Genomic DNA, 27,807 nt, shown 5'->3' on the forward strand with positions numbered 1-27,807 from the left:
CCAGAGATCTAAGTCCATTCAATTGTGGGCTTTCCCCATGCCAGGTATATCTCCCACTGTGCCCATGAAGAGGCAGGCAGCTGGCTAGGTCACCTCATCGGCTGGCTCCTCAAGTTGAAAGAAAATATTTATCCCAACATTTTCCCTCCCAGCAATACAGCTCCACAATTTCCTGAATCACATTTGCTCTGAAATGTTGCTGAAATGGGAACTTTTCCTCAAATTTCCTGAGAACCACCTTTAGCTCAGGTTTAAAAACAAGTTTAAACAAAAGAATCTGGGGATTGAGGATAGCGCCAAACGCGCACCAACTCCCTTCCTAAAGTCCCTCTTTATCTTATTGATATAAAGACAATTACTTTTTAAAGCCATCAGACTATTATTCCCATACATTAAACACAGCATGATTAAGAAAATACAATCGTGAAATTCTTCCTCTTTTTAATTCAACACATTCTAACACCATTAAAAAGCATTTACAGACACCAAAAATACAGCAGGGGTCTCAATAGAAATAAAAATGATTCACACTGAATCCTGAAGTGTCTAAAGTTTCGGACAGAAGTTCACAATTTAATAATAATATAATAATAATCTTTGTTGTCACAAGTCGGCTTACATTAACTGTGAAAAGCCTCTAGTCGCCACATTCCGGTGCCTGTTCGGGTAGAGAGTGAGAATTCAGAATGTCCAAATGACCTAACAGCACGTCTTTCGGGACTTGTGGGAGGAAACCGGAGCACCCGGAAGAAACCCACGCAGACACGGGGAGAACGTGCAGACTCCGCAGACAGTGACCCAAGCCTGGAATCGAACCTGGGACCCTGGAGCTGTGAAGCAACGGTGCAAACCACTGTGCTATTTTCAGAGCAGGAGCAAAAGAAAGTTACTTTCTTTTCTCTGGTCTTTTGTATGGGACAGTGCTGTGCTAGTGATCCAAATTGGGTTTCACCAGACACAGCTCGGCAGCATTGTAAACTATTGAGGACATTTTCAGAGTATAACTGGCGAACGTTGCGGCATAAACATTTCCTCAGACAAAGAAAAGGGGCTCTTACTCCACCATTACAGCAAACTTCCAGAAATCTCCTCGCCCACATGTTAAATTTATACAACCTACAAAGTCAGTAACCAACCAGATAAGTATCCTGCTCCTTGATCACTTTATTTTTGAAGGCATGTGAAATGATCATTAAAACAGATTTTGGCATGAAGGACAGGGGGGCACTTCAACATATTAGAACATTGTATGCTATCCAGCTACCTTTAAGAATAAAAATCTTTGGTTCCATAACCAAACTTTATTATAAACATCAGAAAATGCTGGATAAACTCAGCATGTCTGCCAGCATCTGTGGCGAGAAAGAGTTAACGTTTCGAGTCCGTACAACTCTTCTACAGAACCAGTTCTCCACAGATGTTGCCACATCTGCCGAGGTTATAGGATCACAGAATCCCGACAGTGCAGAAGGAGGCCATTCGGCCCACTGAGTCGGCACCAACCCCCTGAAAAAGCACCCTACCATGGCCCACGTCCCCCGCCCTATCCCCATAACCCAGCACTCCACCTAACCTTTTGAACACTAAGGGTCAATTTAGCATGGCCAGTCCACCTAGCATGCAAATCTTTGGACGTATCCAGCATTTTCTATTTCTATTTCAGATTTTCAGCAACCCCGGCATTTTGCTTTAATTTAAACCAAACTTTGTAGTCTTCCCTCGGCGTTGAACAGGCCTTGGGGTCAGAAACTCACTAAACTGATAACCACCTCTGGGAAATTATGTTGCCTTTTCAAGAAATGCACAGTAAGTCCTGCTTACAGCAAAGGGAAATGATGGAATATTACCTTTGAAATTCTGTTCGGACCTGCAAATAATTACAAATACGACTTAATCTGCAAAAGATTTGCTTTTGCAGGAAACTTCACCGTGCTGTGCTATTGATGGCTATTTTCCACAGAATTGAAACACAACTGGTAGATTAATAAACCCTGAGCTCATAATTCTCTTGCCACCTCAGTGAATCACAGATGCGATTATAAATCTAATTTTCAAAACACATTTTTCAAAATAGTCCCATTTTAAAGAAAGAGCATTAGAAGAATCCCTACGTAGCTGAAACATCAATTTATTTAAATAAAGTTGATTATAGCTTTGAGCTACCCATTGGCCCATCAATCTTCTCAGCATGATGCATCTTTGGATGCCAGAATCACAAACTTCCTACTATGACTCAGTTATTGCTCCCTTCTCTTCACCGTTTAGCTCTACACTATCATCAAGCAGTGAGGACAATGAGCAAGAATTGGCGGTTGCAGCTTTTCACCATCAGTGCCACCCTAGGAGTTAATTGATAGGAGGTAGACAGCAACAGGATCATCAGCACTGCTCTGTTGTAGGGAGACAAATCTGTGTAAGATCTCGCAAAAGATTTTCCGTGTATTGAAAGGTGGTTGAAGGGCTGACAGCTGCAAGGATTTTAGTACAATGTTCGAGGTGTGATGCACTAAGCGTCAAGAACCACAAAGACATGCGAGACTTTAACTAAGGCTTTAATACACTACATAGGAAGCTTACCTGACACAGACGATCCCAGACAAAATGGGTCCTGGTCACAGAAGTTGGTCTTATACTGAACTCCAGGGGGATTGGCTAAGGCGGAGCTCTCCGTGGCCAGGTCAGGTTACATACAGGTGACCGAACCTCTACAGAGCTACAGTACAATACACAGTACCATACACAGGATTACAGGGCCACGTTACACACAACTATTATACAACTATGTACAATGCTAGGGAAGTACAGTAGTGTATCACCACAAGGTATATCATTTGAAAGAAAATGTCTTCCTATGCTGGAACTCTGAAATGAAACATACAGCAAGGTTTGGCAGCATTTGAACAAATAATATCTAGTTGGCAGTATGGGCGTGAGACCCGTTCGGAACAGCGTGGCGTGCAGATGTCCAGACTCATCCGATGCCCCGGGGGCTGCCTCTGGAGGTCAGCATGGAGGTCGCCCACAACCCTACACCCTGGAACACCACAGCAGTGGGTGGGAGTGCATCTGCAGATAGACCACCCAGATCAGGTGTCCCAGAGGGGGGTTAATCTTCCAGCCTCAGAATGGTCCTGGAGATCCATCTTCGTTCCCGGGAATGCCACCTTCTGGTCTCAGAGTGCTCCCGGAGATGTATCTTTTTCCGGTGGTTCACTTTCTTTCTTCAAGAGTGGGTCAGTGATGTCGGGCGCCTTTTCAATATGGCATCACGGGGCGGCACGGTGGCACAGCGGTTAGCACTGCTGTCTCACAGCTCCAGGGACCCAGGTTCAGTTCTGGCTTCAGGTGACTTGGTGGAGTTTGCACTTCCTCCCTGTGCCTGCGTGGGTTTCCTCTGGGTGCTCCAGTTTCCTCCCACAGTCCAAAGATGTGCAGGTTAGGTTGATTGCCCCTTAGCGTCCAAATGGTTAGGTAGGGTTACTGGGTTATGGAGATAGGGTGGAGGTATGGGCTTAAGTAGACTCTTTCCAAGGGCCAGTGCAGACTCAATGGGCCGAATGGCCTCCTTTTGCACTGTAAATTCTATGATTCTATGACACAATGGCTGACGATGCGCACCCAGGCCTGCCCTGCCACCGAATATGGTGTTAAATGCCTGAGGACATAATTAATGAGGTCAGGATTAGCTGTGTTTTCCTGCCGGGCTCCGCAGCGGAAAACACCCTACATTCTCACCCCTCTGGCACTTCATCTCAAATTGGAAGAATTCCTCTAAGGATCTGTTTACTTTCCTTTTTTCCCCTGTTTAGATGATGATGAACATGCCAGGTGTTGCCACCATTTTCTGTTCTGTATAACTTGGAAGAATTTCTCTTCTCCTGTTTTTGTTTCCCAGCTGCCTGGCTAATTTCTCCTCACTTTTTTAATGCTGTCAACTCCCCTTTTGACTGACAATATTAATCACCGTGTAGTCTGCACTCTGTCCCACCCTCATGTACTCGTACCTTCTGGTTGGAAGGTCCCTTTACCCATTCCAGAAATTCAAAACCTTGAGGTTATCCCTCCTCTACCAACATCCAGATTTTGTTTGGAGGGGAGATTTCCATAACGTCTTTCACATGTGTGATGAACGGTTATTGTATTACTGTACCCTTATCATCATGCAAGGTGAAGTCCCCTTTAAGACCAGGCTTGGAACCCTGGGGGACTCTGCCTCTGGCTCCGCCCACCTGGGAGTCTTATATAAGGGGCCGCCTTGCAGGTGGGCGGAGCCAGAGGCAGAGTCCCCCAGGGTTCCAAGCCCGGTCTTAAAGGGGACATCGCCTTGCATGATGATAAGGGTACAGTATTACAATAACCGTCTCAGCACCAAGCTAGTTCTCAGCTTATTAAAGCCTTCTTTACCGTTTTACTCTCTAGCGTCGTTATTGAGGGTACAACAATATGAATCAAGACCAAGGCTTACGCCTACAACTGGGGTTTGCTTTGCTTGATTTCTACTCGTCATTCCTTAATTCCCATGTCATTCCTTCATCCCCATGTCACTCATTAATCCCCATGTCACTCCTTTTGCCCCACTGTCGGTAGCCAACTAGCCCTTTCCTATTCTGCATCTTCATCATTCCATCTTCCCTTCCCTCAAAGTTCACCTCTTTTACTTACCCTTCCTAATGTCTCCTCATCTGGTTCAACATTGATTTTGATTTGGGTATACCTTTGTGAGGAAATTTAGGGTGTTCCTCCATACTAAAATACAAGTTGCTGCTGTTGTGTAAACTGAGGATTGAATCCTTAAATTCTAAATGGGCGCGATTTACCCGCCGCGTCCCGCCAGAAACGGGATGGGACACGGCCGGTAGATCCTGGGAGATGCCTCTTCCGGGATCCCTGACAGTCATTACCCGTGATCTGGATCCCACCCACAATGGGCAGGGAAGGGAGGGAAAGGCTTTACTGTATCACTCTTGCATCATGTGATCATTACATTGACGCTCTGGCATGAGCTCTCTCTGTGCCTTCCTCGTCCCGTCCCGTTGACCCTCGACAAAATGCATGAAATGCATAAAAAAGAGACCCGAAATAACAAATCCTTTCTCCTATTTTCCATCCACTCCACCCCATTTATTATAGACTTAAAAATCACCTTCCCCATTGACAACTCATGAGCCTAGATTATAGGGTTTAACATCATAAATGGTCTAAACTTATCTTTTAACTTGTGGATCGAGCCAAATTGTTCCCTCAGCTGAGGTGAGTTGAAATCTGTTTGAGCAGCCATTTTGAATTTAACAAAGCTACCTGATGTGATGTGTGATGCACGATCAATAACTACTAAAACGAGGTCGTAGTACAACTGAAAGCTTTAATAAGCTAGAAGTATTCCACAGCAGCTCAGGTACAGAATGATGGCTGCTGGGAAGGCCCGAGTTCTTATACCCCGCCTATCAGGGCGGAGCTACCATACTCTACAGCCAATGGCAAAACCCCTAGGTTTAACCAATGGTACTTCAGCCTCTCAGGTACCGTAATACCTGATAATACCACATTCACCCCCTGTTAAAAAAAGAGTCTGGCGGGTGTGGTGGTCAGCAACTACAAAATGTAACAACATGGTATAATCAGTTATGGAGGTACCGTGATAACTCCTTACAGTGTTTAGTGATTATTTACAAGTATGGCAGACATGTACATTCAGTGTTTAATTTTTACAGATCAGTTGAAATGTTGCAATCAGTCGGTCAGGTGCCCTGGTCGTCCTCTGTGATCGTCTGAGCCTCGGTGGTGACTCCAGTGGTGGCTCGGGCGTCTGCAACTCCGGGAATGTGGCTTTGGCCTCCATGGCAGCTTCGTCACCCCGAGACGGCGCTGGTGGGAAAAAGGGCTGACCCGGGAAGGGGGCGCCTGGAAGGGGCGTCGGTGGGTGGGGGGGCCTAGGCAGGGGCGGCGGGAGGACTGATCCTCCTGTAAGGTGCTGCAGTGGAGGGGGGTGGGACTGGTGGCTGGGATGTATGTGGGGTTCCGGCAGTCGCCAGGTCCCGTAGGGAGACCGTATCTTGTCGGCCGTCAGGGAACGCCACGTAGGCATATTGGGGGTTAGTGTGTAGCAGGTGGACTCTCTCGACCAACGGGTCCGACTTGTGCTCCCGCACGTGTTTTCGGAGCAGGATGGGTCCGGGAGTTGCCAGCCAAGTCGGGAGCGAGGGCCCGGAGAAGGACTTCCTGGGAAAGACCAGGAGACGTTCGTGAGGTATCTGATTGGTGGTCGTACAAAGCAGTAACCGGATGGAGTGGAGGGCCTCCAGGAGGACTTCTTGCCAGTGGGAGACTGGAAGGTTCCTGGACCGTAGGGCCAGTAGAACGGTCTTCCAGAACGTTCTGTTCTCCCTCTCCACCTGTCCGTTTCCCCGGGGGTTGTAACTGGTCGTCCTGCTCGAAGCGATGCCCTTGCTGAGCAGGAATTGACGCAGTTCGTTGCTCATAAAGGAGGACCCCCTATCACTATGTATGTAGGCGGGGAAACCGAACAGTGCAAAGATAATATGGATGACGGTGGTTGCGGTCATGTCGGGGCAGGGGATGGCGAATGGGAACCGGGAGTACTCGTCAATCACATTCAGGAAATACGTGTTGCGGTCGGTGGAGGGGAGGGGGCCTTTGAAGTCCATGCTGAGGCATTCAAAGGGATGGGAAGCCTTAATCAGGTGTGCCCTCTCTGGCCGGTAGAAGTGCGGTTTGCACCCAGCGCAGATTTGGCAGTCCCTGGTGGTCGTCCTGACCTCCTCGATGGAGTAGGGCAGGTTGCGGGTCTTAACGAAATGGAAAAAACGAGTGACCCACGGGTGGCAGAGGTCCTCGTGGAGGGCTCGGAGGCGGTCCACTTGTGCGGTGGCACATGTGCCGCGGGACAGGGCGTCAGGAGGCTCGTTTAGCTTCCCGGGATGGTACAAGATCTCGTAGTTGTAGGTGGAGAGTTCGATCCTCCACCGCAAGATCTTGTCGTTTTTTATCTTGCCCCGCTGTGCATTATCGAACATGAATGCCACCGACCGTTGGTCAGTGAGGAGAGTGAATCTCCTGCCAGCCAGGTAATGCCTCCAATGTCGCACAGCTTCTACTATGGCCTGGACCTCCTTCTCGACTGAGGAGTGGCGAATTTCGGAAGCATGGAGGGTACGGGAGAAGAAGGCCACGGGTCTGCCCGCTTGGTTGAGGGTGGCCGCCAGAGCTACGTCGGTCGCATCGCTCTCGACCTGGAAGGGGAGGGACTCGTTGATGGCGTGCACCGTGGCCTTTGCAATGTCTGCTTTGATGCAGTTGAAGGCCTGGCGGGCCTCTATTGACAGGGGAAAAGTTGTGAATTGGATCAGGGGACGGGCTTTGTCTGCATAGTTGGGGACCCACTGGGCGTAGTAACTGAAAAACCCTAGGTAGCGCTTCAGGGCCTTGGGGCAGTGAGGGAGGGGGAACTCCATAAGGGGGCGCATGCGTTCAGGGTCGGGGCCTATAACTCCATTTCGCACTACGTAGCTGAGGATGGCTAGGCGGTTGGTGCTAAACACGCATTTATCCTTATTGTATGTTAGGTTAAGGATTTTAGCGGGCTGAAGAAATTTTCGGATGGTGGTGTCGTGGTCCTGCTGGTCGTGGCCGCAGATGGTGACATTATCGAGATACGGGAATGTTGCCCGTAAACCGTACCGGTCGACCCTTCGGTCCATCTCGCGCTGGAAGAGCGAGACCCCGTTAGTGACACCGAAGGGAACCCTTAAGAAGTGATAGTGCCGCCCGTCTGCCTCGAAAGCAGTGTATTTGCAGTCACTAGAGCAGATGGGGAGCTGGTGGTAGGCGGACTTGAGATCCACCGTGGAGAAGACCTTATAATGCGCAATCCTGTTGACCAGGTCGGATATGCGGGGGAGACTGCTGCGTAAACCTTTTGATGGTCTGACTGTAGTCGATGACCATCCTATGCTTTGCCCCGGTCTTTACCACCACTACTTGAGCTCTCCAGGGGCTGTTACTGGCTTCAATGACCCCTTCCCTCAGCAGCCTTTGGACCTCTGACCTAATAAAGATCCGGTCCTGGGCACTGTACCGTCTGCTCCTGGTGGCAACGGGTTTCCAATCCGGGGTGAGGTTCGCAAACAGGGAAGGCGGGTCGACCTTAAGGGTCGCGAGGCCGCAGACAGTAAGGGGGGGTATAGGGCCGCCGAATTGGAAGGTCAGACTTTGCAGGTTACTCTGAAAGTCTAAACCCGAGAGTGTAGCCGCGCAGAGGTGGGGAAGGACATAGAGGTGGACATTTTTGAACTCCCTTCCCTGGACTGTGAGGTTTGCTACACAAAACCCCTTTATCCCCACTTAGTGGGAACCGGAGGCCAGTGAGATTCTTTGATTAACAGGGTGGATAAGGAGGGAACAGCGCCTTACCGTATCGGAGTGTAGAAAGCTCTCCGTGCTCCCAGAGTCGATCAGGCAGGACGTCTCGTGGCCGTTGATGAAGACAGTCGTCGTTGCTGTTGAGAGTGTTCGAGGTCGAGTTTGGTCCAGAGTCACCGAGGCCAGACGCAGTAGTTGTGGATTTTGTTCAGGCAGTGTGTGTTCGGCCGAGCTGGGGTTCTGGGGCCACATCCAAGATGGCGTCTCCCATTGGTCGCACATGGTGGCAGGGGGTGCACAAAATGGTGCCGCCCATCCTTCCAGCTTGGTGTCTGAGGGACAAGATGGCGGTGCCCGGGGTCCGCACGTGGCCCTTGGATATAGGGATGGCGGCGACCACTGGCCACACGAGGCCCGTGGAGAAGTTCGCTGTGGCGGTCCGGAGTCGCCGCTGGAGACCGCGGCCACCGCTCGTGCCTGGCAGACACCCCTTGAAATGGCCCTTTTTGCCGCATCCCTTGCAGATGGATGTGCAGGTCGGGCAGCGCTGGTGGGGGTGCTTTGCCTGCCCACAAAAGAAACAGTGGGGCCCATCCAGGTTGGCAGGCCGCTTTACTGCGCAGGCCTGCGGGGAAACGGGGAAGGTCTCTGGGTCGGGCGCTGCGGGATTCCACGCTGCCCAGGGGGCCGCCGCGCGGTCGGGCACATTGGCTCGTGCGTTCCTGGAGGCCACGTCCATGGACCCTGCAAGGGATCGTGCCTCCCTAAGTCCCAGGGTGTCTTTTTCTAAAAGACGCTGGCAGATTAGTGAAGAACTCATACCTGCCACAAAGGCGTTCAGGACTAGGAGTTCCGTGTGCTCGCTCACCGAAACATGCGGGCAACCACATCTTCTGCCCAGCACCAGTAGCGCGCGGTAGAATTCCTCCAATGATTCCCCGGGGGTTTATCGTCTTATTGCAAGCAGGTGACGAGCGTAGACCTGGTTTACTGGGCGAATATAGTGTCCTTTTAAAAGTTCCATTGCTGCATCAAAGTCTTCCGCCTCCTCGATGAGGGTGTAGATCTCTGGGCTTACCCTTGAGTGCAGGACGTGCAGTTTCTGCTCCCCCGAGGGTGTGCCTTCAGCCATATCCAGGTAGCCTTTAAAACATGCCAGCCAGTGCTTAAAGAACGCCGCTGAGTTCGTCGCGTGGAGACTGAGTTGCAGACACTCCGGCTTGATTCGGAAGTCCATCCTTTCTACTTAAATCTAACTTTTTAAATTGATGCACGATCAATAATTACTAAAACGAGGTTGTAGTACAACTGAAGGCTTTAATAAGCTAGAAGTATTCCCCAGCAGCTCAGGTACAGAATGAGGGCTGCTGGGACGGCCTGAGTTCTTATACCCCGCCTATCGGGGCGGGGCTACCATACTCTACAACCAATGGTAAAACCCCTCGGTTTAACCAATGGTACTTCAGTCTCTCAGGTACCGTAATACCTGATAATACCACAATGTGAATCCAGACCAAATTTCTATTTTCCTCCATCATGTGTTGGAAGCAAATAAAACTAAACATTTTTCTCCTTCACTCTGGCTCCAACATTCCCAAAACTGTGAATATTTATTGCAGGATTCCTAAAATATTTTGTCTGCTGGCACATGGTGTGCTTTTAAAAAAAAGAAATTCAGGCACAGTAGAAGCAGAATTGTCCAAATTTGAATATTTGGCAAATCAATCCAAACTGGACCAATTGAGATCATCGTAGGCAGGGAATTTGGTGAGGCGGAGGTTTGGAGCCATTGAAAATTAATGATTAACATTTGCAGTAAAGCAAAAGAGGAGCATTTCAGAAGAAGCTATTCAACTAAGAATGGGTTAACTGAAAACATGGTAGGAAGCCTTCACAAATTCTCTTGTCTATATCTTCATCGTGAAAGGTCTACAGCGGTCAAAGATCCAGTCCTGGGAAACCTCGTGAGGACCACTGATAGAGCTGAATCTGATGGAAGCTACATAATTATCTTGACCTCCACTGTCCTCCCCAGCTCCTCTAAGCGGTTCCCTTCTTACTCCTAACTATATGAACAACCTCAATGTGTCGCTATATTCCCTTGAAGGGACTGTGTAACTGGATGTTGAACAGCTCTCCAAAATGTATGTCAAGCCGTTTTGAAAAATTAAAAGGAGTTTAAAAATACGATGCATAAATCTGCAATATAACTTGTAACTTCAGGGCCCATGCTTTTAAAACCTACTTCTGAAAAATCAATACTGTTGGATCTCCTCATGGTATTGCCCAAAGAAAGTCAGGACACATAGAATTTACAGTGCAGAAGGAGGCCATTCGGCCCATCGAGTCTGCACCGGCTCTTGGAAAGAGCATCCTACCCAAGGCCCACACCTCCACCCTATCCCCATAACCCAGTAACCCCACCTAATCCCCATAACAAAGTAACCCCACCCAACACTAAGGGCAATTTTGGACACTATGGGCAATTTAGCATGGCCAATCCACCTAACCTGCACATCTTTGGACTGTGGGAGGAAACCGGAGCACCCGAAGGAAACCCACGCACACACGGGGAGAATGTGCAGACTCCGCACAGACAGTGACCCAAACCGGGAATCGAACCTGGGACCCTGGAGCTGTGAAGCAATTGTGGTATCCACAATGCTACCGTGCTGCCCTAATGACACTGCAAATGCCCGCAAACTGCATTAGATACAGAGCGTCTGGAGTGCCATCAATTATCGGAATGTGCAGCTGCAGACATGACCGTCGAACTAGTAGCCTTTAATAATAGAAAATTCCCATTGGGCCAGCACCTCAAGACTCAATGCCCCCCAAAATGAGTGCAGGACGTACATAATAATTTACCACAGTGGCACAGTGGATAGCACTGTTGCATTACAGCACCAGGGACCTAGGTTTGGGTAACTCTGTAGAATTTGCACATTCTCCCCATGTCTGTGTAGGTTTTCTCCGGGTGCTCCGGTTTCCTCCCACAGTCCAAAGATGTGCAGGTTAGGTGGACTGGCCATGGCAAATTGTCCCTTGGCGTCCAAAGATATACAGGTTACGTGGGGTTATGAGGGGGAGGGCGGGGGGGGGGGGGGCAGAGGAGTGGGCCTGTGTGGAGTGCTATTTCAGAGGGTAACTGCAGACTTGATGGATCGAATGACCTCCTTCTGCACCATAGGGATTCTATTAAAAGAAAGCTAGGAGTTAGTTTTATCCCAAACCCTCTTGCACCATCATTACTGTCCAGTGGCGTCACCACATAACCCCAATGCTGTGAGATGGGAATAACAGATCACAATGTGTATGCACAAAGTGCTGATTATTGACCTCAATGAGGATTCTTCTTTCGATTGAAAATAGCTGAAGGGAAAGTACAACCAGCTGCCATCATTTCAAACATTTTGCTTTCGTGTGGAGGCTTTGGATTAATTGCGTTTACAATCTAGGCGATTAACCATTGCCCTCCCAGGGCTTAGGACACCAGTGCAGAGGAAACTCAACATGGCACCGGGACCACCAAAGGTGCGGCAAGACAGTAAAAGGACAACTTGTCCTCCGATGATATTAATAAGCTTATTGAGTTCAAATCTCTTATTTAACGCGAAGGCATCTGCATTCCTCAATTGTGTTGCAGCTTGTAATTCCCTTCCAGACTGCGTTAATCTATATGTAAGCTGGAGAGATAAGCGCAGGAATCTGAAATGTGTCGAGAGGAAAGATGAGGCATTTGCATAGCTGCAAAAGCAGGATTGATCTCTGAATCACTGTTAACAGTGCAACAGTAACAAGAAGATTTCTTAATATGCAGTTGATTTAAATCCTAGCCCTCGGCTTATGCTAGCTTGACAATGAAATGGATGATAAAAAAGCAATAGGTTTGAATTTCTAACATATGATTTGTCTATACAGTGTGAAGGGAGATGTTGGAAGATTTTTCTTCCCTTAATTGGGCTATTGGATACTTTACCACAAGTAAAGTAAAAAATAGTAAAGTCGCCAGAGGCCCAGATGACCATAGGCTGCTTTCCCCTTCTGAGGGGGAGAGCTGACTCGTGGCGATTTAACCCGAGGATCACCACACCGCAGGTCAGGGGCCAAAGTTGAGAAGGCGAGGCTTTCATGAATAACCTCAACCCGTACGAGAATTGAAAACACGCCGTTGGTCTCGCTCTGCATCACAAAGCAGCTGTCCAGTCAATTGAGCTAAACCGGGCCCCGGCGAAACCGCAAGAATAACCACAAGTAGTTATTCAGGAAGAAACTAGGATATCATTCAAGAAGTAGTTAGATATAGCACTTAGGGTGAAGGGGGGCAAAGGATGTGGGGGAAAAGTGGCCTCCTCCAATCGGCCTCCTCCTGCTCCTATTTTCTGTGTTTCTAAAAGCAAATTGGATTAGAAGGATCAGTATAAGGAGACAATTAGAAAATACACGTCCAGTTGAAGAGCTAGAATCAGGACAGGCACAATGGCCCTGTTCGGTACTATTGTTTCTATGATGCTGAGACACATTGGACACCCATGAAGCATAATGTTGTTGTGTCATTCTGATCAGAGTTCATTGCAGGAAAATGATGCAATCGCCTTTTCCTTGGTGCTGAAAGTGGGGAGAATTGTTCTGGTCATGCTGCTTGAAGCAATGTGGCAAACATGCTAAAAAAATTGGTTTGCACACAGCAAATGGAACAATTTTGCCTTTGAAGTGTTAAAAGAACACAATTTTACCTGTCGAGATCAATTGGTACAATACATAAGTGGCATTAACTTCATGTAGCTGTGGACACACAATTGTAGCCTCTGGATCAGGATGGACAGCTAATCATTGGATTCCAGACACAAAAGGCACCAAAGAGGAGACTGGGAAAGAGACCAACTATGAGTTTTGAGGAAATGGAACGACCCGGGTATGATCATTCTTTTAGCAAAAGAATGGGAGCATTTCTGTTTTCCTCAAAAATATGGGGTGGGATTCTCCGACCCCCAGCCGGGTGTTTCTCGGCGGTGCGCCGTTCGCCGGCGGAGGGATTCTCTCTCACCGCTGCTTGTCGATGGGATTTCCCATTGAAGCCACCCCACGCCGTCGGGAAACCCGCAGGTGAGGGTGCGCTGCCAGCGGGAAGAGAGAATTCCAGCGGCCGGAGAATTCCGGCCAAGATCCCATTAAAATAAAAGCAAAATAATGACGATGCTGGAAATGTGAAATAAGAACAGAAAATGCTGGATAAACCAGTCTACGGGCAGATATAGGCCTGCTGCAAAGCTCCAGAGACCCCCAATGTAAACTGGAAGAACAACGCCTCATCTTCCGATTCAGAATATTACATCCTTCTGGACTCAACAGTGAGTTCAACAACTTTAGACAAAATCTTCCCTTGCAATCTGCAATCTCCAACCCCCCCCCCCCCCCCCCGCCACCGCCCCATCTTTTTATAATTTGTTGTCCATTGTTTCTCATCTCGCTGGCCTGTCCCAACACAATCCCACCCACCCCTCCCCCACTTGGCCACCTGTCCCTGGATGTTCAGTTGCTCGGATCAACACATTCTGCTACCTCACCTTTTGCCAATTTGATCCCTTAATGGCACTATTAACACTCCCTTTTGTCTTATGCCCAAGGGATAGTTGTCCACATCTCCTTTGCCCCGGCCTATCCCTAGTCTTCTATTCTGTCCCAACTCCTCCGTGTCTTTTCCAACTATATAATTCTGCACACGCTATCTTGCTTCAGTTCTGTAGCAGGAACATTTAGATCCGAAACATTAACTCTAGAAGTGATCTGACGGGAAAGTCACTGAGTGTCCGTTGTGGCGGGTAATGCTGGGATGTTCCTGCCGGCTCTGTCAGAGAATTACCCACCGCTATCTCACCACGCCTGGTCACGTTTTGGGGCCCTGGGAGGTTTCTCCCCGGTCAAGCGCACACTGAGGGCGCGATCTACCAGCCATGCTGTGCCCAAAAAGCAGCACACCGCGGTGCAATGTGGCGATAAATGATGGGAGACCTCGCTCCCAAGATCTAACTGGCTCGCCACGCCTCACAAGATCTAACGCGATCCCAAGAGACGTCGCGATGTGAAGCCCGCCCTCAGTTTCTCTCTGCCAAACCTGTTGAGTTTATCCAGCATTTTCTGTTTTTATAATGGATTATGTAGTTAGAGCGTGGGGTAGGGGGGGGATAGGGGGTGGGGTGTGTGAAAGAGGTAGGGTAGAATAGAGTGTTAGGGATAGGTCGGAGCTACGGAAAGATTGACAAAGGTGTCGTACGTACAAGGCAAAGGGAATGTTAATAGTGGCATTAAGGACTAAAGGAGTGCTAATAGTGGCAGAATGTGTTCATTGGAGAACAAAGGTCAGTGCTCAGTGAAAGCAAAATTGAAGAACAAGTGACAGATGGCCCTGTCAGAGAGGCGGGGGTATGTTTACAATCGGACAAACCAAGGAAACAAAAAACAAAAAGGGGGGTCAAGATGGCGGGAAAAGTTCACAGCCTAAAATAAACACAGTATTAAAATAAATATTGAGATACATGACTTTGAAATGAAATTCCTGATAATACAGTTTTGGTCCAAAATATAGAGAAAGACATGTATTCTGATAATTTCTGAGGATTCAAGCTGACACAATGCTGAAGGGTTCCTTGGAAATAAGCATATATATAATCTTTGGAACATTGCTAGATTTATTTCTCCGGGATTAGAATCCTGTAGAGTAATCTAATCATAGGGGGCGATTTAATGGCCACGCTGCGCCCGAAAAGCAGGCCATCACTGCACAGCATGGCCGATAAAAAATGGGCGACCCCGTTGCCGGGATCTACCTGGCTCGCAACGTCTCACGAGATCGAATGTGATCTCGCGAGACGTTACGATGTAAATCCCGCCCATTGTGCACGGGATCACTTTTCAGCAAATCTGTATATTAAAGCGAGACAGCTGGCACTGCCAAGGTACCAAGCTGGCATCTTTTGCGCGGGTGCGATCGGGTCAGGGGTGCCCTGTGTGGGTGTTGGTGACATCCTTATCTCTCGCAACCTTGAGGGATTCTGGCGAGAGAAGCTCCTCAGTGTACAAAATGGAGCTATGTACGGCCTTGGTCGAGCGTTCCCTGCTGAGGCCCCTTACCTAATGCGAGTGGCGTTTTATAACCATGTGTTTCTCGGCACTGCGAGCGCCGGGAAACACGTAGCTAAACGCGCTCGCTATGGGACTTTGTTCCCATTTAGTTAAATCGTGCCTGTTATGGGTCCGGGTTTACAGAACCCCAAAGTGTTTCATGGAGTTCAACCGACCCACAACTTTTAATAGATTGTGGTGTGGGAAGCACACGCGTACTCGCTAGGTGTGATACAGCAATTATGGACAAATGGTTTTTAAAACAAAACAATGTTTATTCTATGAACTCAATTTAACCTTTAAAAAACAAACATTGAATATCTTAACACCCATTACTTCAAAGATAACCCCAAAAGACTACAACACTAAATAATCCTTCAAACTGTTCCTTTAAACATCCAAAAGACTTCAACCTTCAAATACAGACATGAGGTTACATTCAATATATTTATCGTCTTTGGATTTGCAGACATCAACAGACCAGTTCTGTGGTTTTCCTGCAGCTCTCAGCAAGCTCTGTGTTTTCTTCCTGCAGCTCTCAGCTAAACACACAGACACTCCCAGCTTTCTCCTCAAACTGAAACCAAAAGCGGAACTAACCTCAAAATGGCCGAACTGAGCTCAGCTCCACCCACTCTCTGACATCACTATTTTCTGAAAGGTACATTGCTTAAACATCCATTTCTTAAAGGTACTCTCACATGACACACCCATAATTTGGGACAGTACGAATGACCACCACCCACATCGCCGCCACCACCACCCACTCCCATGTCAAGTATCTTGAATGTTCCCTGCGATGTGCATTCACTAATTTCTTTGGGATTGGTTGGACAAGTGTATGAATCCAGCTTACAGCAGTTTAGTTATGTCAAGCTGTGACAGAGTCCACTGTGCAATATCTCACCGGAGGGAAAAGACAAAATCACACATAGCTTGAAACACCATATGCACCTTCCTTGGCAGAGTGTTAGACCCTTCATTCTATTGATGTTCGGGGATTTGCTGAGTGAGAGAATGAATCTTCTTTTATACCAGATGGTATATAATTAAATTGTATTACGACTCTGGAAGAATTAATACAGAGTATCTGATGCCCCCTGGTTGTGATGACTCGGTCCTCGTTATTCAACTGCACAACTTTCATTCAGTCTGCGTTTTGAATCCATACCTCATTAAAAAAAAATTACAACCTATTAAAATACAAAGTTGTTCAGAAGGCCCTGTTTGAAGCTCTGCATTAATATAGCATCTTTAACACAGTAAATGTCCCAAGGCATTTCACTGAGGAGAAACAGATGTCAAACAGTGTTAGGAGAGCGAAGAAAGGATGATGGCCAGCAGAGGGAGGAGGAAGGTTTCTTTAATCAGGCTTTTGGATGCAGGAGACCAGGTGGCAAGCTGGAGGGGATTCGCGAGGGAGTTCCAGCGAGCAGGGCCAAGGCAGCAGATGGCTCTGACACCGGCACATAGGGAAGGGGCGAAGTGCAGAAGGCTCGAGTCTGGGCTGTGGTGTAGGGTTTGGAGGGGTAGATGATTGAAGCCACATTGGAGATTTTAAAACATGATTTATTGTCATATGTACTGAGGTACGATGAAAAGTATTGTTCTGCGTACAGTCCAGACAGGTTATTTCATACAAGAAAAAACATATTAATAAGTGAGGGTTTTGAGTCCAGAGAAGGTTTGTGAAAACAGGGATGATGATTAAGCGGGTCCACGTGTGGCAGGATGCGGATGCTGCAGTAGGGCACAAATTGCGAAGGGTGAATCTTGAGAGCCTTGAAGAAGGTGACTCTAGAAATAATGAAATGGAGGCTCTTAGTGCCAAATGGGCAAACTTCTTCTCTTATGTTTTCAATGTATTCATTGACGGAATGTTGTGAAGCTGGAAGTAAATAAGCTCAGTGATTGATTAGATGTACGGTATGTAGGTCAATTTAGCTCAGAGTGAAATGGGACACACGGATAGTGTACTTCCTGATCCAGACACTGACCAGCTTGGAAGGGTGCAGAGTTTGTGATAACCACATAGCAGCACCAGTCTTTCCATTGTTTAAAATGGGGAGATTCAGGCTCACCTGTGACTCAAACAAAAATGTATTTACAGAGCAGTGTGGTGTTAACATGTGAACACTGACCTCATGCCTAGTGCAGAATGTTTCTTTCTTTTTGAGATACTGTAAGATCTCTTAAAATTTGATTTTGGAGGAAAGAGAAGAGGGACTGAGCTATGTTTTGGAGAAGGTAATTTGTTATGGGGCGGGGGATAGGGCATAGGTACGGTGCTCTTTCAGAGGGTCAGTGCAAATCCGATGGGCCGAATAGCCTCCTTCTGCACTGAAGGGATTCTATTCTATGAATTGGCTGAGCAATGTAATTGCCAAATAATGCAATTGTTGATACATGGACACTCTCCTTACCTTTACCTGCAGTTTGGTGCCAATTCTGTTTGATAATGCATTTTTGAAGCAGCTTGGCACTCTTTACTGCATTAAAGGTTCTATATGTTTATGAAGGGAGGGATGCAGAAGACAGGAAATTATAGACCAGTTAGCTAACTTTGGCCACTGGCGTCTATTATTGAGAATGAGATTGCTGAGTGCTTGGTAGTACATGGTAAGATAGGGTTGAGTCAGCAAGGCTTCTTCAAGGAGAGGTCATGCCTGACAAATCTGTAAGAATTCTTTGAGGAGGTAATGAGGAATTTAGACAAAGGAGAACCAGTGGATGTGATCTATTTGGATTTCCTGAAGGTCTTTGACAAAATATCATATAGGAGGATGGGAGGATGCTAAATAAGGTATGAGCCCATGGTGTTAGGGGCAAGATATTGGCAATGATAGAGGTTTGGTTGACTGGCAGAAGGGAGAGAGTGGTAATAAAGTGGTCTATTTTAGGATGGCAGCTGGTGACTAGTGGTGTTCCGCGGGGATCATTGTTGGGACCACAACTATTCACGATATACATTAATTTAAACAAAATATTAGTGTACCCAATTCATTTTTTCCAATTAAGGGGCAATTTAGCGTGGCCAATCCACCTACCCTGCACATCTTTGGGAGGTGGGGGCGAAACCCACGCAAACACGGGGTCCATGTGCAAACTTCACACCGATAGTGACTCAGAGCCGTGATCGTACCTGGGACCTGTGAGGCAGCAGTGCTAACCTCTGTACCATTGTGTGGCCTCATTAATGATCTGGAAGAAGGGTATTGTTGCTAATTTTGCAGGTGATACAAAGATCTGTAGAGGGACAGGTTGTGTTGAAGCAGGGAGGCTGGGCGGACTTGGACAGGCTAGGAGAGTGGGCAAAGAAATGGCAGATAGAATACAATATGGAAAAGTGTGAGGTTATGCACTTTGGTAGGACGAATAGAGGCATAGACTATATTCTAAATGGTGAAAGGCTTCGGAAATCAGAAGCACAAAGGGACTTCGGAGTCTTAAATTCAGGATTCTCTTAAAGTTAACATGTAGGTTCAGTTGGCAGTTAGGAAGGCAAATCCAATGTAGCATTCATGTTGAGAGGGCTAGGATACAAGAGCAGGGATCTACTGCTGAGGCTGTATAAGGCTCTGGTCAGACCCCATTTGGAATATTGTGAGCAGTTGTGGGACCCGTATCAAAGGAAGGATGCGCTGGCCTTGGAAAGGGTCCAGAGGAGGTTCACAAGAATGATCCTGGGAATGAAGGGCTTGTTAAATGAGGAGCGGTTGAGGGCTCTGTGTCTGTACTCTATGGAGTTTAGAAGGATAAGGGGTGGTCTCTTTGAAACATACGGAATATTGAGAGGCCTAGGTAGAGTAGACGTGGAAAAGATGTTTCCACTAGTAAGAGAAACTAGCAGCCGAGGACATATCCTCAGACTCAAGGGACAATCCTTTACTACTGAGATGAGGGGGAATTTCTTCAGCGAGAGCATACCGTGGGCAGCGCGGTAGCATAGTGGTTAGCACTGTGGCTTCACAGCGCCAGGGTCCCAGGTTCGATTCCCTGCTGGGTCACTGTCTGTGCGGAGTCTGCACGTTCTCAACATGTCTGCGTGGGTTTCCTCCGGTTTCCTCCCACAGTCCAAAGATGTGCTGATTAGGTGGATTGGCCATGATAAATTGCCCTTGGTGTCCAAAAAGGTAGGAGGGGTTATTGGGTGAGGGGGAAAGGGTGGAATTGAGGACTTAAGTGGGTCGGTGCAGACTCGATGGGCCGAATAGCCTCCTTCTGCACTGTATGTTCTATGTTCCATGTTCAGAGGTGGTGAATCTGTGGAACACTTTGCCGCAGAAGGCTGTGGAGGCAAGTCACTGAGTGTCATGATATGGGCCAGGGTTTAGAGAACCCCAAAGTGTATCATGGAGTTCACCGGACCTACAACTTTTACTAGATTGTGGTATGGGAAGCACACAGCCCACTCTACAGGTTTGGTACAGCAGAAATGGAAAAGTATTTTTTAAAGCAAAACAATGTTTATTCTATGAACTCAAGTTGATCTTTTTAAAACACACAGTGAACATCTTCGCAACCAGCAATTCAAATACAACCCCAAAGAATACAACACTAAGTAATCCTTAATAACTTCCTAAACAACACCCAGAAGACAAAAGAAACACCTTTTAACAGAAGCACATCAGGTTTACTTCACTACTGAAAACATTTATAATTCCGAATTCACCAAATGATCAAGAGGTAATCTTTTCATGGCAGAGAGATCAACGGTACACCTTCTTTGTCTGGCTTCAGCTCCAACACTGAAAACAACACAGGCACACCCAAGCTTTTCTCAAAGTGAAACTAAAAAGCAGAGCCAGAGCTCAGCTCCACCCACCCTCTGACATCACTACAGTAACATGAGCAGCCAAACATTTCTAAAAGCGACATTCTCATAACAGTCTTTAAGACAGAGATAGATAGGTTCTTGATTAATATGGGAATCGGGGGTTACGGACAGAAGGCAGGAGAATAGGGTTGATAAATATATCAGCCATGATCGAATAGCAATGTAGTCTCGTTGGGCTGAATGGCCTGATTCTGTTCTTTTTGGCCTTATGGTCTTATATGAATGCAAGCTGTTGTTGCCTCTATATTTTAATTGCAAATGGAGACCAGTTTACATTATATACCGCCAAATGCGATAGATTTTATTTAAAGTTGATATTTAAGTGTATGTATGAATGCCAGCATTGAAACCACTGGAGGCATTCAGCATCAGATTTCCAAACCAATTTTATTTACGACAGCTTAGTTCCCACTCTATGCGACAAGTGTTAACAGGCCGACTTCTGCCCATACAAATTACAGCTCTGGAGTTTGAAATGGGAGTTTTGAAATCTCTTTTGATTTGCATTACATTCGAAGTGAGAAGGTTAGCATTAGCTCAAAAAGGACATGCTTCGTGGTTGAGAGATTTCTCTCCATTGTCTGGGTCAGGATTTGGGTTCCAGCCTTGAGCAAGAGGCACTTTGTGACATACATGCTCTGATTACAAAGTGCACCGACTGCAGCCGCTGCGAGTGTGCATTGCCTGAAGTATTGGTATTATTAGGGAGGAGTGAATAATCAATGTCATCTAAAGTGATTTGAATTTGGCAACCTGCACTTTCTTCAAAAATTCAAATGATTCGACGCTCTATGAATGCCGTAACAAATTGATTCCTTTGTGAAACCAGCTATCTGCACAAAACCTAATTGTTGATGTCAAAGATATGGGGGCGGCATCCTCCGTTCCTGAGGCTAAGTGCGGCGCCGACGGAGAATCCGCGGGTGATTAACAACGGGAAAATCAGCGTGAACACCTCACCGATTCCGATGAGGGGCTAGCACCAGCACCATATGGAACACCCACGGATCGCGCGGAAAACAGCCGCAGAATCGCCGGCGCAGGACTGACGTGCAGAACCGGTCGCCGACCGTGCTGGAACCCTAACCCTCCCACCTTGACCCCACAGCCACAGACAAGGGCTGGAACTTCCCCAAAAAATGGCAAAGTGTCAGATTCTGACTGAAAACTGTTGTGTTTCTCCCCAGAGAAACGGCAAGGTTTTTTCTCTAGATCTTCTGATACTTTGTCCAAAAAAAGCAGGGTGGCATGTTTTTCACCGTCATTCTTTTTTAAAAAAAAAATGTTATTGAACATGTTTTAATGAATGCAGAAATACAGAACACTAAAATAAAGCAAAACACACCCTCAAACAAAACCGCAACCCCCACCATCCCGTCAACAGCTGACGGTGACTAGCTCTTTAAAAAACAAAATGAAAGGATGCCATCTTTTATAAACCCCTCAATTGCACCCCTGAACGTATACTTAATTTTCTCAAGATGCAAAAACGCCATAAGATTCCCCAGCCATACCGAGGCATTGGGTGGAAAAGCTGACCTCCACTCTTACAGCACCCGCCTAAGAGCAATCAGCGGTACGAAGGCCAAGACATCCAACCTGTACCTGTCTCCAGCTCTGGCAGGTCTGACACCCCAAAATGGCCACCAGGGGAGGGGGTTCCAATTCCATCTGTAGAATCACCGACATGGTGCTGAAGAAGGAAACCCAAAATCGCACCAGCTCAGCACGTTCCCAGAACATGAGCACATGATTCGCCGGGCCCCTCACGCAACACTCACACTTATCTTCCACCCCTTCAAACAATCGCCTCATCCTACCTCTAGTTAAGTGCGCCGGGTGCACCATCTTCAACTGTATCAGTCCCAGTCTGGCACCGCATCCACTCATCTAATTCCACCCCCAATTCATCCTCCCTCTTGGCCTTCGGCCCCACCAGGGATGCATTATCCTCTCATAAATTCCCGAGATGCTCCCCTCTTCCATCGCCACGAGCAACAGAACCCTCTCCAGCAATGAGGTTGGCATCAGTACCGGAACGACGGGAAGACCGTCCTCGCCATGTCCCTCATGCAGATATCTAAAGTTCTCTGACTGTGACAGCCCAAACTTCTCTGATAATTCCTCCTGGTTCACGAACTGCCCCTTTAGAAACAAGTCCCCCAAACCTTCCACCCCCTTGTCCACCCAGCCTCAAAACCTGGCACCATCTTGTTGGCTCAAACATTCTGAAATCTCCCCAGCACAAATCCCGTTATGGCCCTCTCGCAAGAGTTAGTCACCATAACGGGATTTGCATCCGTGGCAAACAGGCTCACAAAATCCCGCTGCACCCCCCCCCCCCCCCCCCCACACAGTCACACTTGCAAACCCCTTGAAGACCCCACACTGCCACCCTCCACACCCACAGCTATAAAATAAATATCTGCAATCTAATTACCTGCACGATTGGTTGAAAACAGTATATTTGCTGAAGAATGACATAAAAACGGTCTCCATTTCAAGATCAATGAAATGATTTACAATGCATTTCCTGTTGCAGGTGTCAATTAAACTGGGACAGACAGAATGAGCTAAATGTAAATGTAGTTTCTGGGCACAATCTACTGGCCCGCAAGGGAGTGCAGCATGGCCAGAAGATGCCGGGCAAGGCCTCTTCAGGGATTTACCCGGCCCCCCACGCCGCGCAAGATCTAACGGGATCTCGTGATCTGGAACCCACCCATTGTGGGCGGGATCAGAATTTGGCAAATCTGCATATTAGAGTGAGTAGCTAGTCTAACTTTATTATACAGTTCGCCTGATCTGATCTACCCGAGGAGTTGGGATCTAACCCCTTCGCCTTGGAGACCTTAGGCAAGCGCCATTAAGTACTGTTCCCCACAAATGGGGAGCTGGCGGAACAGCAATGGGGGGGTTCTCCCAGGGGATTGGAAGCCCCTGGGTGGTTGGCCTCTGGGCAGGGTGGCACCCTGGCACTGTTGGTGCCACCTGGGCACCTTGGCACTGGCCTGGGAGACAGCCTGGTAATGCTGGGGTGATATTTTGCCCATGTCGGGAATGCCTGGCCGATGTAAGGTGGGGTGCGGAGGTGGAGGGGCCAGATGACCCCCTGATAGGTGAGTTGCGGCATTGGGATTGTCCGATTGTCACGTTGGGGGTGGGGGGGGGGGGGGTCGCGAGATCCAGGCGCCATTTAAAACTGCCGTTCCGATCTCCTCCGGTATTGAGGTGTTCTGGGGTGCGGACTCAGGGGGGAGGGGTGTTGTTTCCCCGCTGGGCCACCAAAGAAAGAGAGCGTTCTTAGATAGCGGGGTCGTTCCCGCCACTTGTAGCGTCTGGAACAATCTCTCGATTCCTGCCCAGGACAGACTGTGTTTTAGTTTGGTTAGACCGCGCCCCTTATATTTTGTCTCCCTTTCCCGAATCAGTAATAAGAAGATTTTGAACTATGTTTCAACTCCTGAAAGAACAAAGCCTAATAAACATCATCTGCTATGCACACAAATTATACCTTTTAGTTTGTCCCCCCAAAAATCTGAAAGTCTGACTTTAGCCCTTGTCGTGACAAAGAAAAATCAAGCTCCACAATTTTAAAGAAAAAATTAACAAAAATGTATCCAAGTAGCAGTTTTTGAAAATCCATGTTTGTTGGGGGAGTGGGTTGATGGAAAGTGTTTGAGGATCCCTGCAGTAACTTCAATCAAGACAACCAAGGCTTCTGAGCATGTATCTTAAAGACACATATTTGTTCATACGTTCAAAATAATTTTTCGATACACAAGCAAACCATAAACTCTTCAAGGTAATCAGTGTGAGATGTCATTCTCCAGTATAAATACCATAAGACATTGGAGCAGAATTAGGCCATTCAGCCTATTGAGTCTGTCATAATATCCACTCATGTATATAATGAGATGCAGACAGGCAGTGATTGACACACAGGATGACCAGTAAGCACACAACACAGTGCAGCCAATCACCAGACAGGACACTACCACTATAAAGCCAGAGGGCACTAGGTTTCCCGCTCTCTCGGGACCCAGCTACTGAGACAGTCAGAGTCCACGAGCTAGCACAGTGCAAACACCATGCGGTAGCTAGTAAGTCTGGTCAGGCTACTATAAGGACACTAGTCAGATCAGTATAGTATCGACCCACAGCTGAATATGTACAGCAGTTCATCTAGTTGAATAAAACAGTGTTGGATCTTTTCCAGTGTTAGACGTCTGTTTCTAACTTCCCTGCATCGAGTGCAGTCCACATCGAACCAACCCGCCCAACACATCAAAGTCTGCTCCGCCATTCAATCGGCTGATATGTTTGTCATCCCCATTCTCCTGCCTTCTTCCCATAACCCCTGATCCCCTTATTAATCAAGAACCTATCTATCTCTGTCTTAAAGACACTCACTGACTTGGCCGGGAATACAATTTATGCTAGAGTATCCTCACCCATCAGTATATTGACCTACCTTTGCAAGTAGGAGAGAGCAATGCAAGCGTCTTGTTTAAAACAAACGCATCAAAACGTCCCATCAGGTATATTAATGGCCTCCTCTCTGCTTAACTCTAATAATAATGCTCCTCAAGCTAAGTGGAGAGGCTAACTCCAGTATCGATTCCAGAAACTGTCGGTAGCACATTGCCAGAAACTGATCATGAGCAAAAATTTTGAACATATACTGGGAAATATTTGTGAGTGTTTTCCCTTATTTCGCAGGCAGAACATGTGAGCTCCTGCAGGATTAATATTCCTTGGGACTAGATCCGATTGTTAAATTGGTTTAACGTTGTTCCTACAGTGATACGAAGGAAGGGAGAGAGCAGGAGGGGCACTGAGAGGGGAGGAGTAGCACTAAGAGGGGAGGAGCCAGGAGTGGCACCGAGAGGGGAGGAGGCAGGAGGGGCACCGAGAGGAAAGGAGCCAGGGGTGGCACTGAGAAGGGAGGAGCCAGGAGGGGCACCGAAAGGGAAGGAGCCAGGAGGGGCACTGAGAGGGAAGGAGCCAGAAGGGGCACTGAGAGGGAAGGAGCCAGAAGGGGCACTGAGAGGGGAGGAGCCAGGAGGGGCACCGAAGGAGGAGGAGTCAGACGGGTCATCAAGAGGGGAGGAGTCAGGAGGTGCACTGAGAGGGGAGGATACAGGAGGGGCACCGAGAGGGGAGGAGCCAGGAGGGGCACTGAGAAGGGAGGAGCCAGGAGGGGCACCAATATGGGAGGAGCCAGGAGAGGCACTGGGAGGGGAGGAGCCAGGAGTGGCACTGAGAGGGGAGGAGCCAGGAGAGGCACCGAGAGGGGAGGAGCCAGGAGGGGCACTGAGAGTGGAGGAGCCAGGAGGGGCACTGAGAGTGGAGGAGCCAGGAGGGGCACTGAGAGTGGAGGAGCCAGGAGGGGCACTGAGGGGGGAGGAGACAAGTGCGACATCAAGAGGGGAGGAGCCATGAGGGACATCAAGCGGGGAGGTGCCAAGAGGGGCACTGAGAGGGGAGGAGCCAGGAGGGGCATTTAAACGGGAGGAGGTAGAAAGGTCACCGAAAGGTGAGGGAGGGAGGGACACCGGGAGGGGAGGAGCCAGAATGGGAAAATTGTAGAGGAGGATTCAGTAAATGTTACACTGGTCAATTTTACGCAATGATTCTTCTTCTAAAATATTTAAGTGACTTGTGATAATGGGGAGAGATTCCCCCAACTACGCATTACTCATAATATAAACAAGCTTCAGCACAAGCAGGAGTCACAGATGTTGCAGACAAAACATGTGTAACACAAGAAAGTTTTGGCTCTCTTCTACTATAAATAACAAAGAGAAGAAATGTGTCCTCTTCATTGCTGTAACCATCACAGTGGACTCTCCCCACTTGCTACCTTTTGCAATGCCCAGACATGCCGTCGTCACTTCATGCTGCTGCAATTAATATGGTACCTTTGTTTTATCACCAGCTCGAGTGAAGACTAAAGAATAGAAACAAAAATACTAAGCTGTATAAAAGAGCACTAAATATTTTATAAGATGCAAACATATTCACTGTTGACATAAACCAGTCTTTGCAAAAATATTTTACATTCAGGTTCCTTTAAGAGCTCAGTTTGAGCCCGTGGGGTGGCATCGATATTGAGTATATGTTGCGCCTGTGAATCTTACACAGCTCCTGACAAATACCAATGGAAGCCCATTCCATTCGATATAAATATTCATTTCTGTAAGATCTAGCAAGCGAGTGCTCTTTTCCAAGTTAAACCTCTTGTTTTCAGGTTTGATAAAATACTCAGCCACAAAATACCGGCCTCATCATTACAGTCCTGGTGTGTAAGCACTTACCTTGATAATGGAATTGGAACGAGCCTGGATTTCCAAGTTGAATGCTTTGGAAGTGGATAGAAACTTGATTGCTTGGACTACGAATCACCTGCCCCTTCATTAAAATTGACTCATTGGCAAGAACAGTTGGTTCATCTCCGTCGAGCCCTTCAATTGTTAGCATCTCTCCTTCAGACAGGCTGATGTTTTTGACCTACAGAGAGATTGTTTGGAAAACATAGTTACAAAATGACCCATTATCAACGTGTCTTAGCCTGAGCAGAGAGAGGTATGGGAGCAGCAACAGAATTCCTACATTTTAATGTTTATAAATTCTGTCTTAGAATATTCTCTCTGTCTCTTTACGCAGCATCCTCCTTGTCCAAGGGCTGCTAATTATCTACATTCATTTAATTTTGCCAACAGATTGATGCATAGATGTTAAACTTAGCAGCCCTTCAAGTTCAATCTTAGCTAAATGTAAATTTAATGATCCAGTTCTCCTGGCATTGAGTTGCATCATAAATAAACATTGGCTGCAAATTTGGGTTATAACATTGTGAATTCTATCTTTGATTCATGCGGGAGCAGAACCGCTGCAACAAGCTGTTCTAGCCCACTTCTCTCTAGTGGCAGAATGGTACTTGAATAAATCACCAGCTCACAGTGAGCCAGGGACATTTTGTAGCATTGGAAAACAGGAATGGGAAAGGGAGTTGAGTGTTCATCCTGCATTAGCTGAACAATAAGGCACGTTTTATTCCTGGAAACAAAAATGTCACCTCAAATTGCTGTCCACCCTCTGGTCTGATTGGTTACACCCAAATATTTCTTAAATATTTCAAACTTCTGACACATTTTAGGGTGCAGCGAATGTGGTAAATTTGACCTGGGACCTCCAAAATGTATCACGGAGTTCAACCAACCTCTCTCCCTTTACTGTATTTGTTGCTTTTCCTAGCACATGGCGTTTTCCCTAGGTGTGGGATTACAATTATGGACACGTGGGTTTTTAAACACAAAGCACTGTTTATTCCATGAACTCAACTTAACATCTTAAATAAACATTGGATCTCTTAACACCCCTTACTTCAAAGATAACTCAGAAAATATTGCAACAGTAAATAATTCCTTAAAATGTTCCTTCAAACTTCCAAGAGACTTAACACC

At 47.3% G+C, this 27,807-nt stretch overlaps 1 protein-coding gene across 4 annotated transcripts in view; it reads right to left on the reverse strand.

Annotated features, from left to right (window-relative positions):
- Positions 1-27,807, reverse strand: part of sez6b (seizure related 6 homolog b) — a 1,259,716-nt gene that overhangs the window by 414,838 nt on the left and 817,071 nt on the right. For all 4 annotated transcript variants that reach the window (XM_072469583.1, XM_072469584.1, XM_072469582.1 and 1 more), the window contains exon 4: positions 26,659-26,851. In XM_072469583.1, coding sequence (XP_072325684.1) covers positions 26,659-26,851 — 193 coding nt within the window. The remainder of the gene's footprint in view (positions 1-26,658; positions 26,852-27,807) is intronic.

This window comes from Scyliorhinus torazame, chromosome 12 (genome assembly GCF_047496885.1).
Source record: "Scyliorhinus torazame isolate Kashiwa2021f chromosome 12, sScyTor2.1, whole genome shotgun sequence".
In the NCBI taxonomy this organism is placed as follows: Eukaryota; Metazoa; Chordata; class Chondrichthyes; order Carcharhiniformes; family Scyliorhinidae; genus Scyliorhinus; species Scyliorhinus torazame.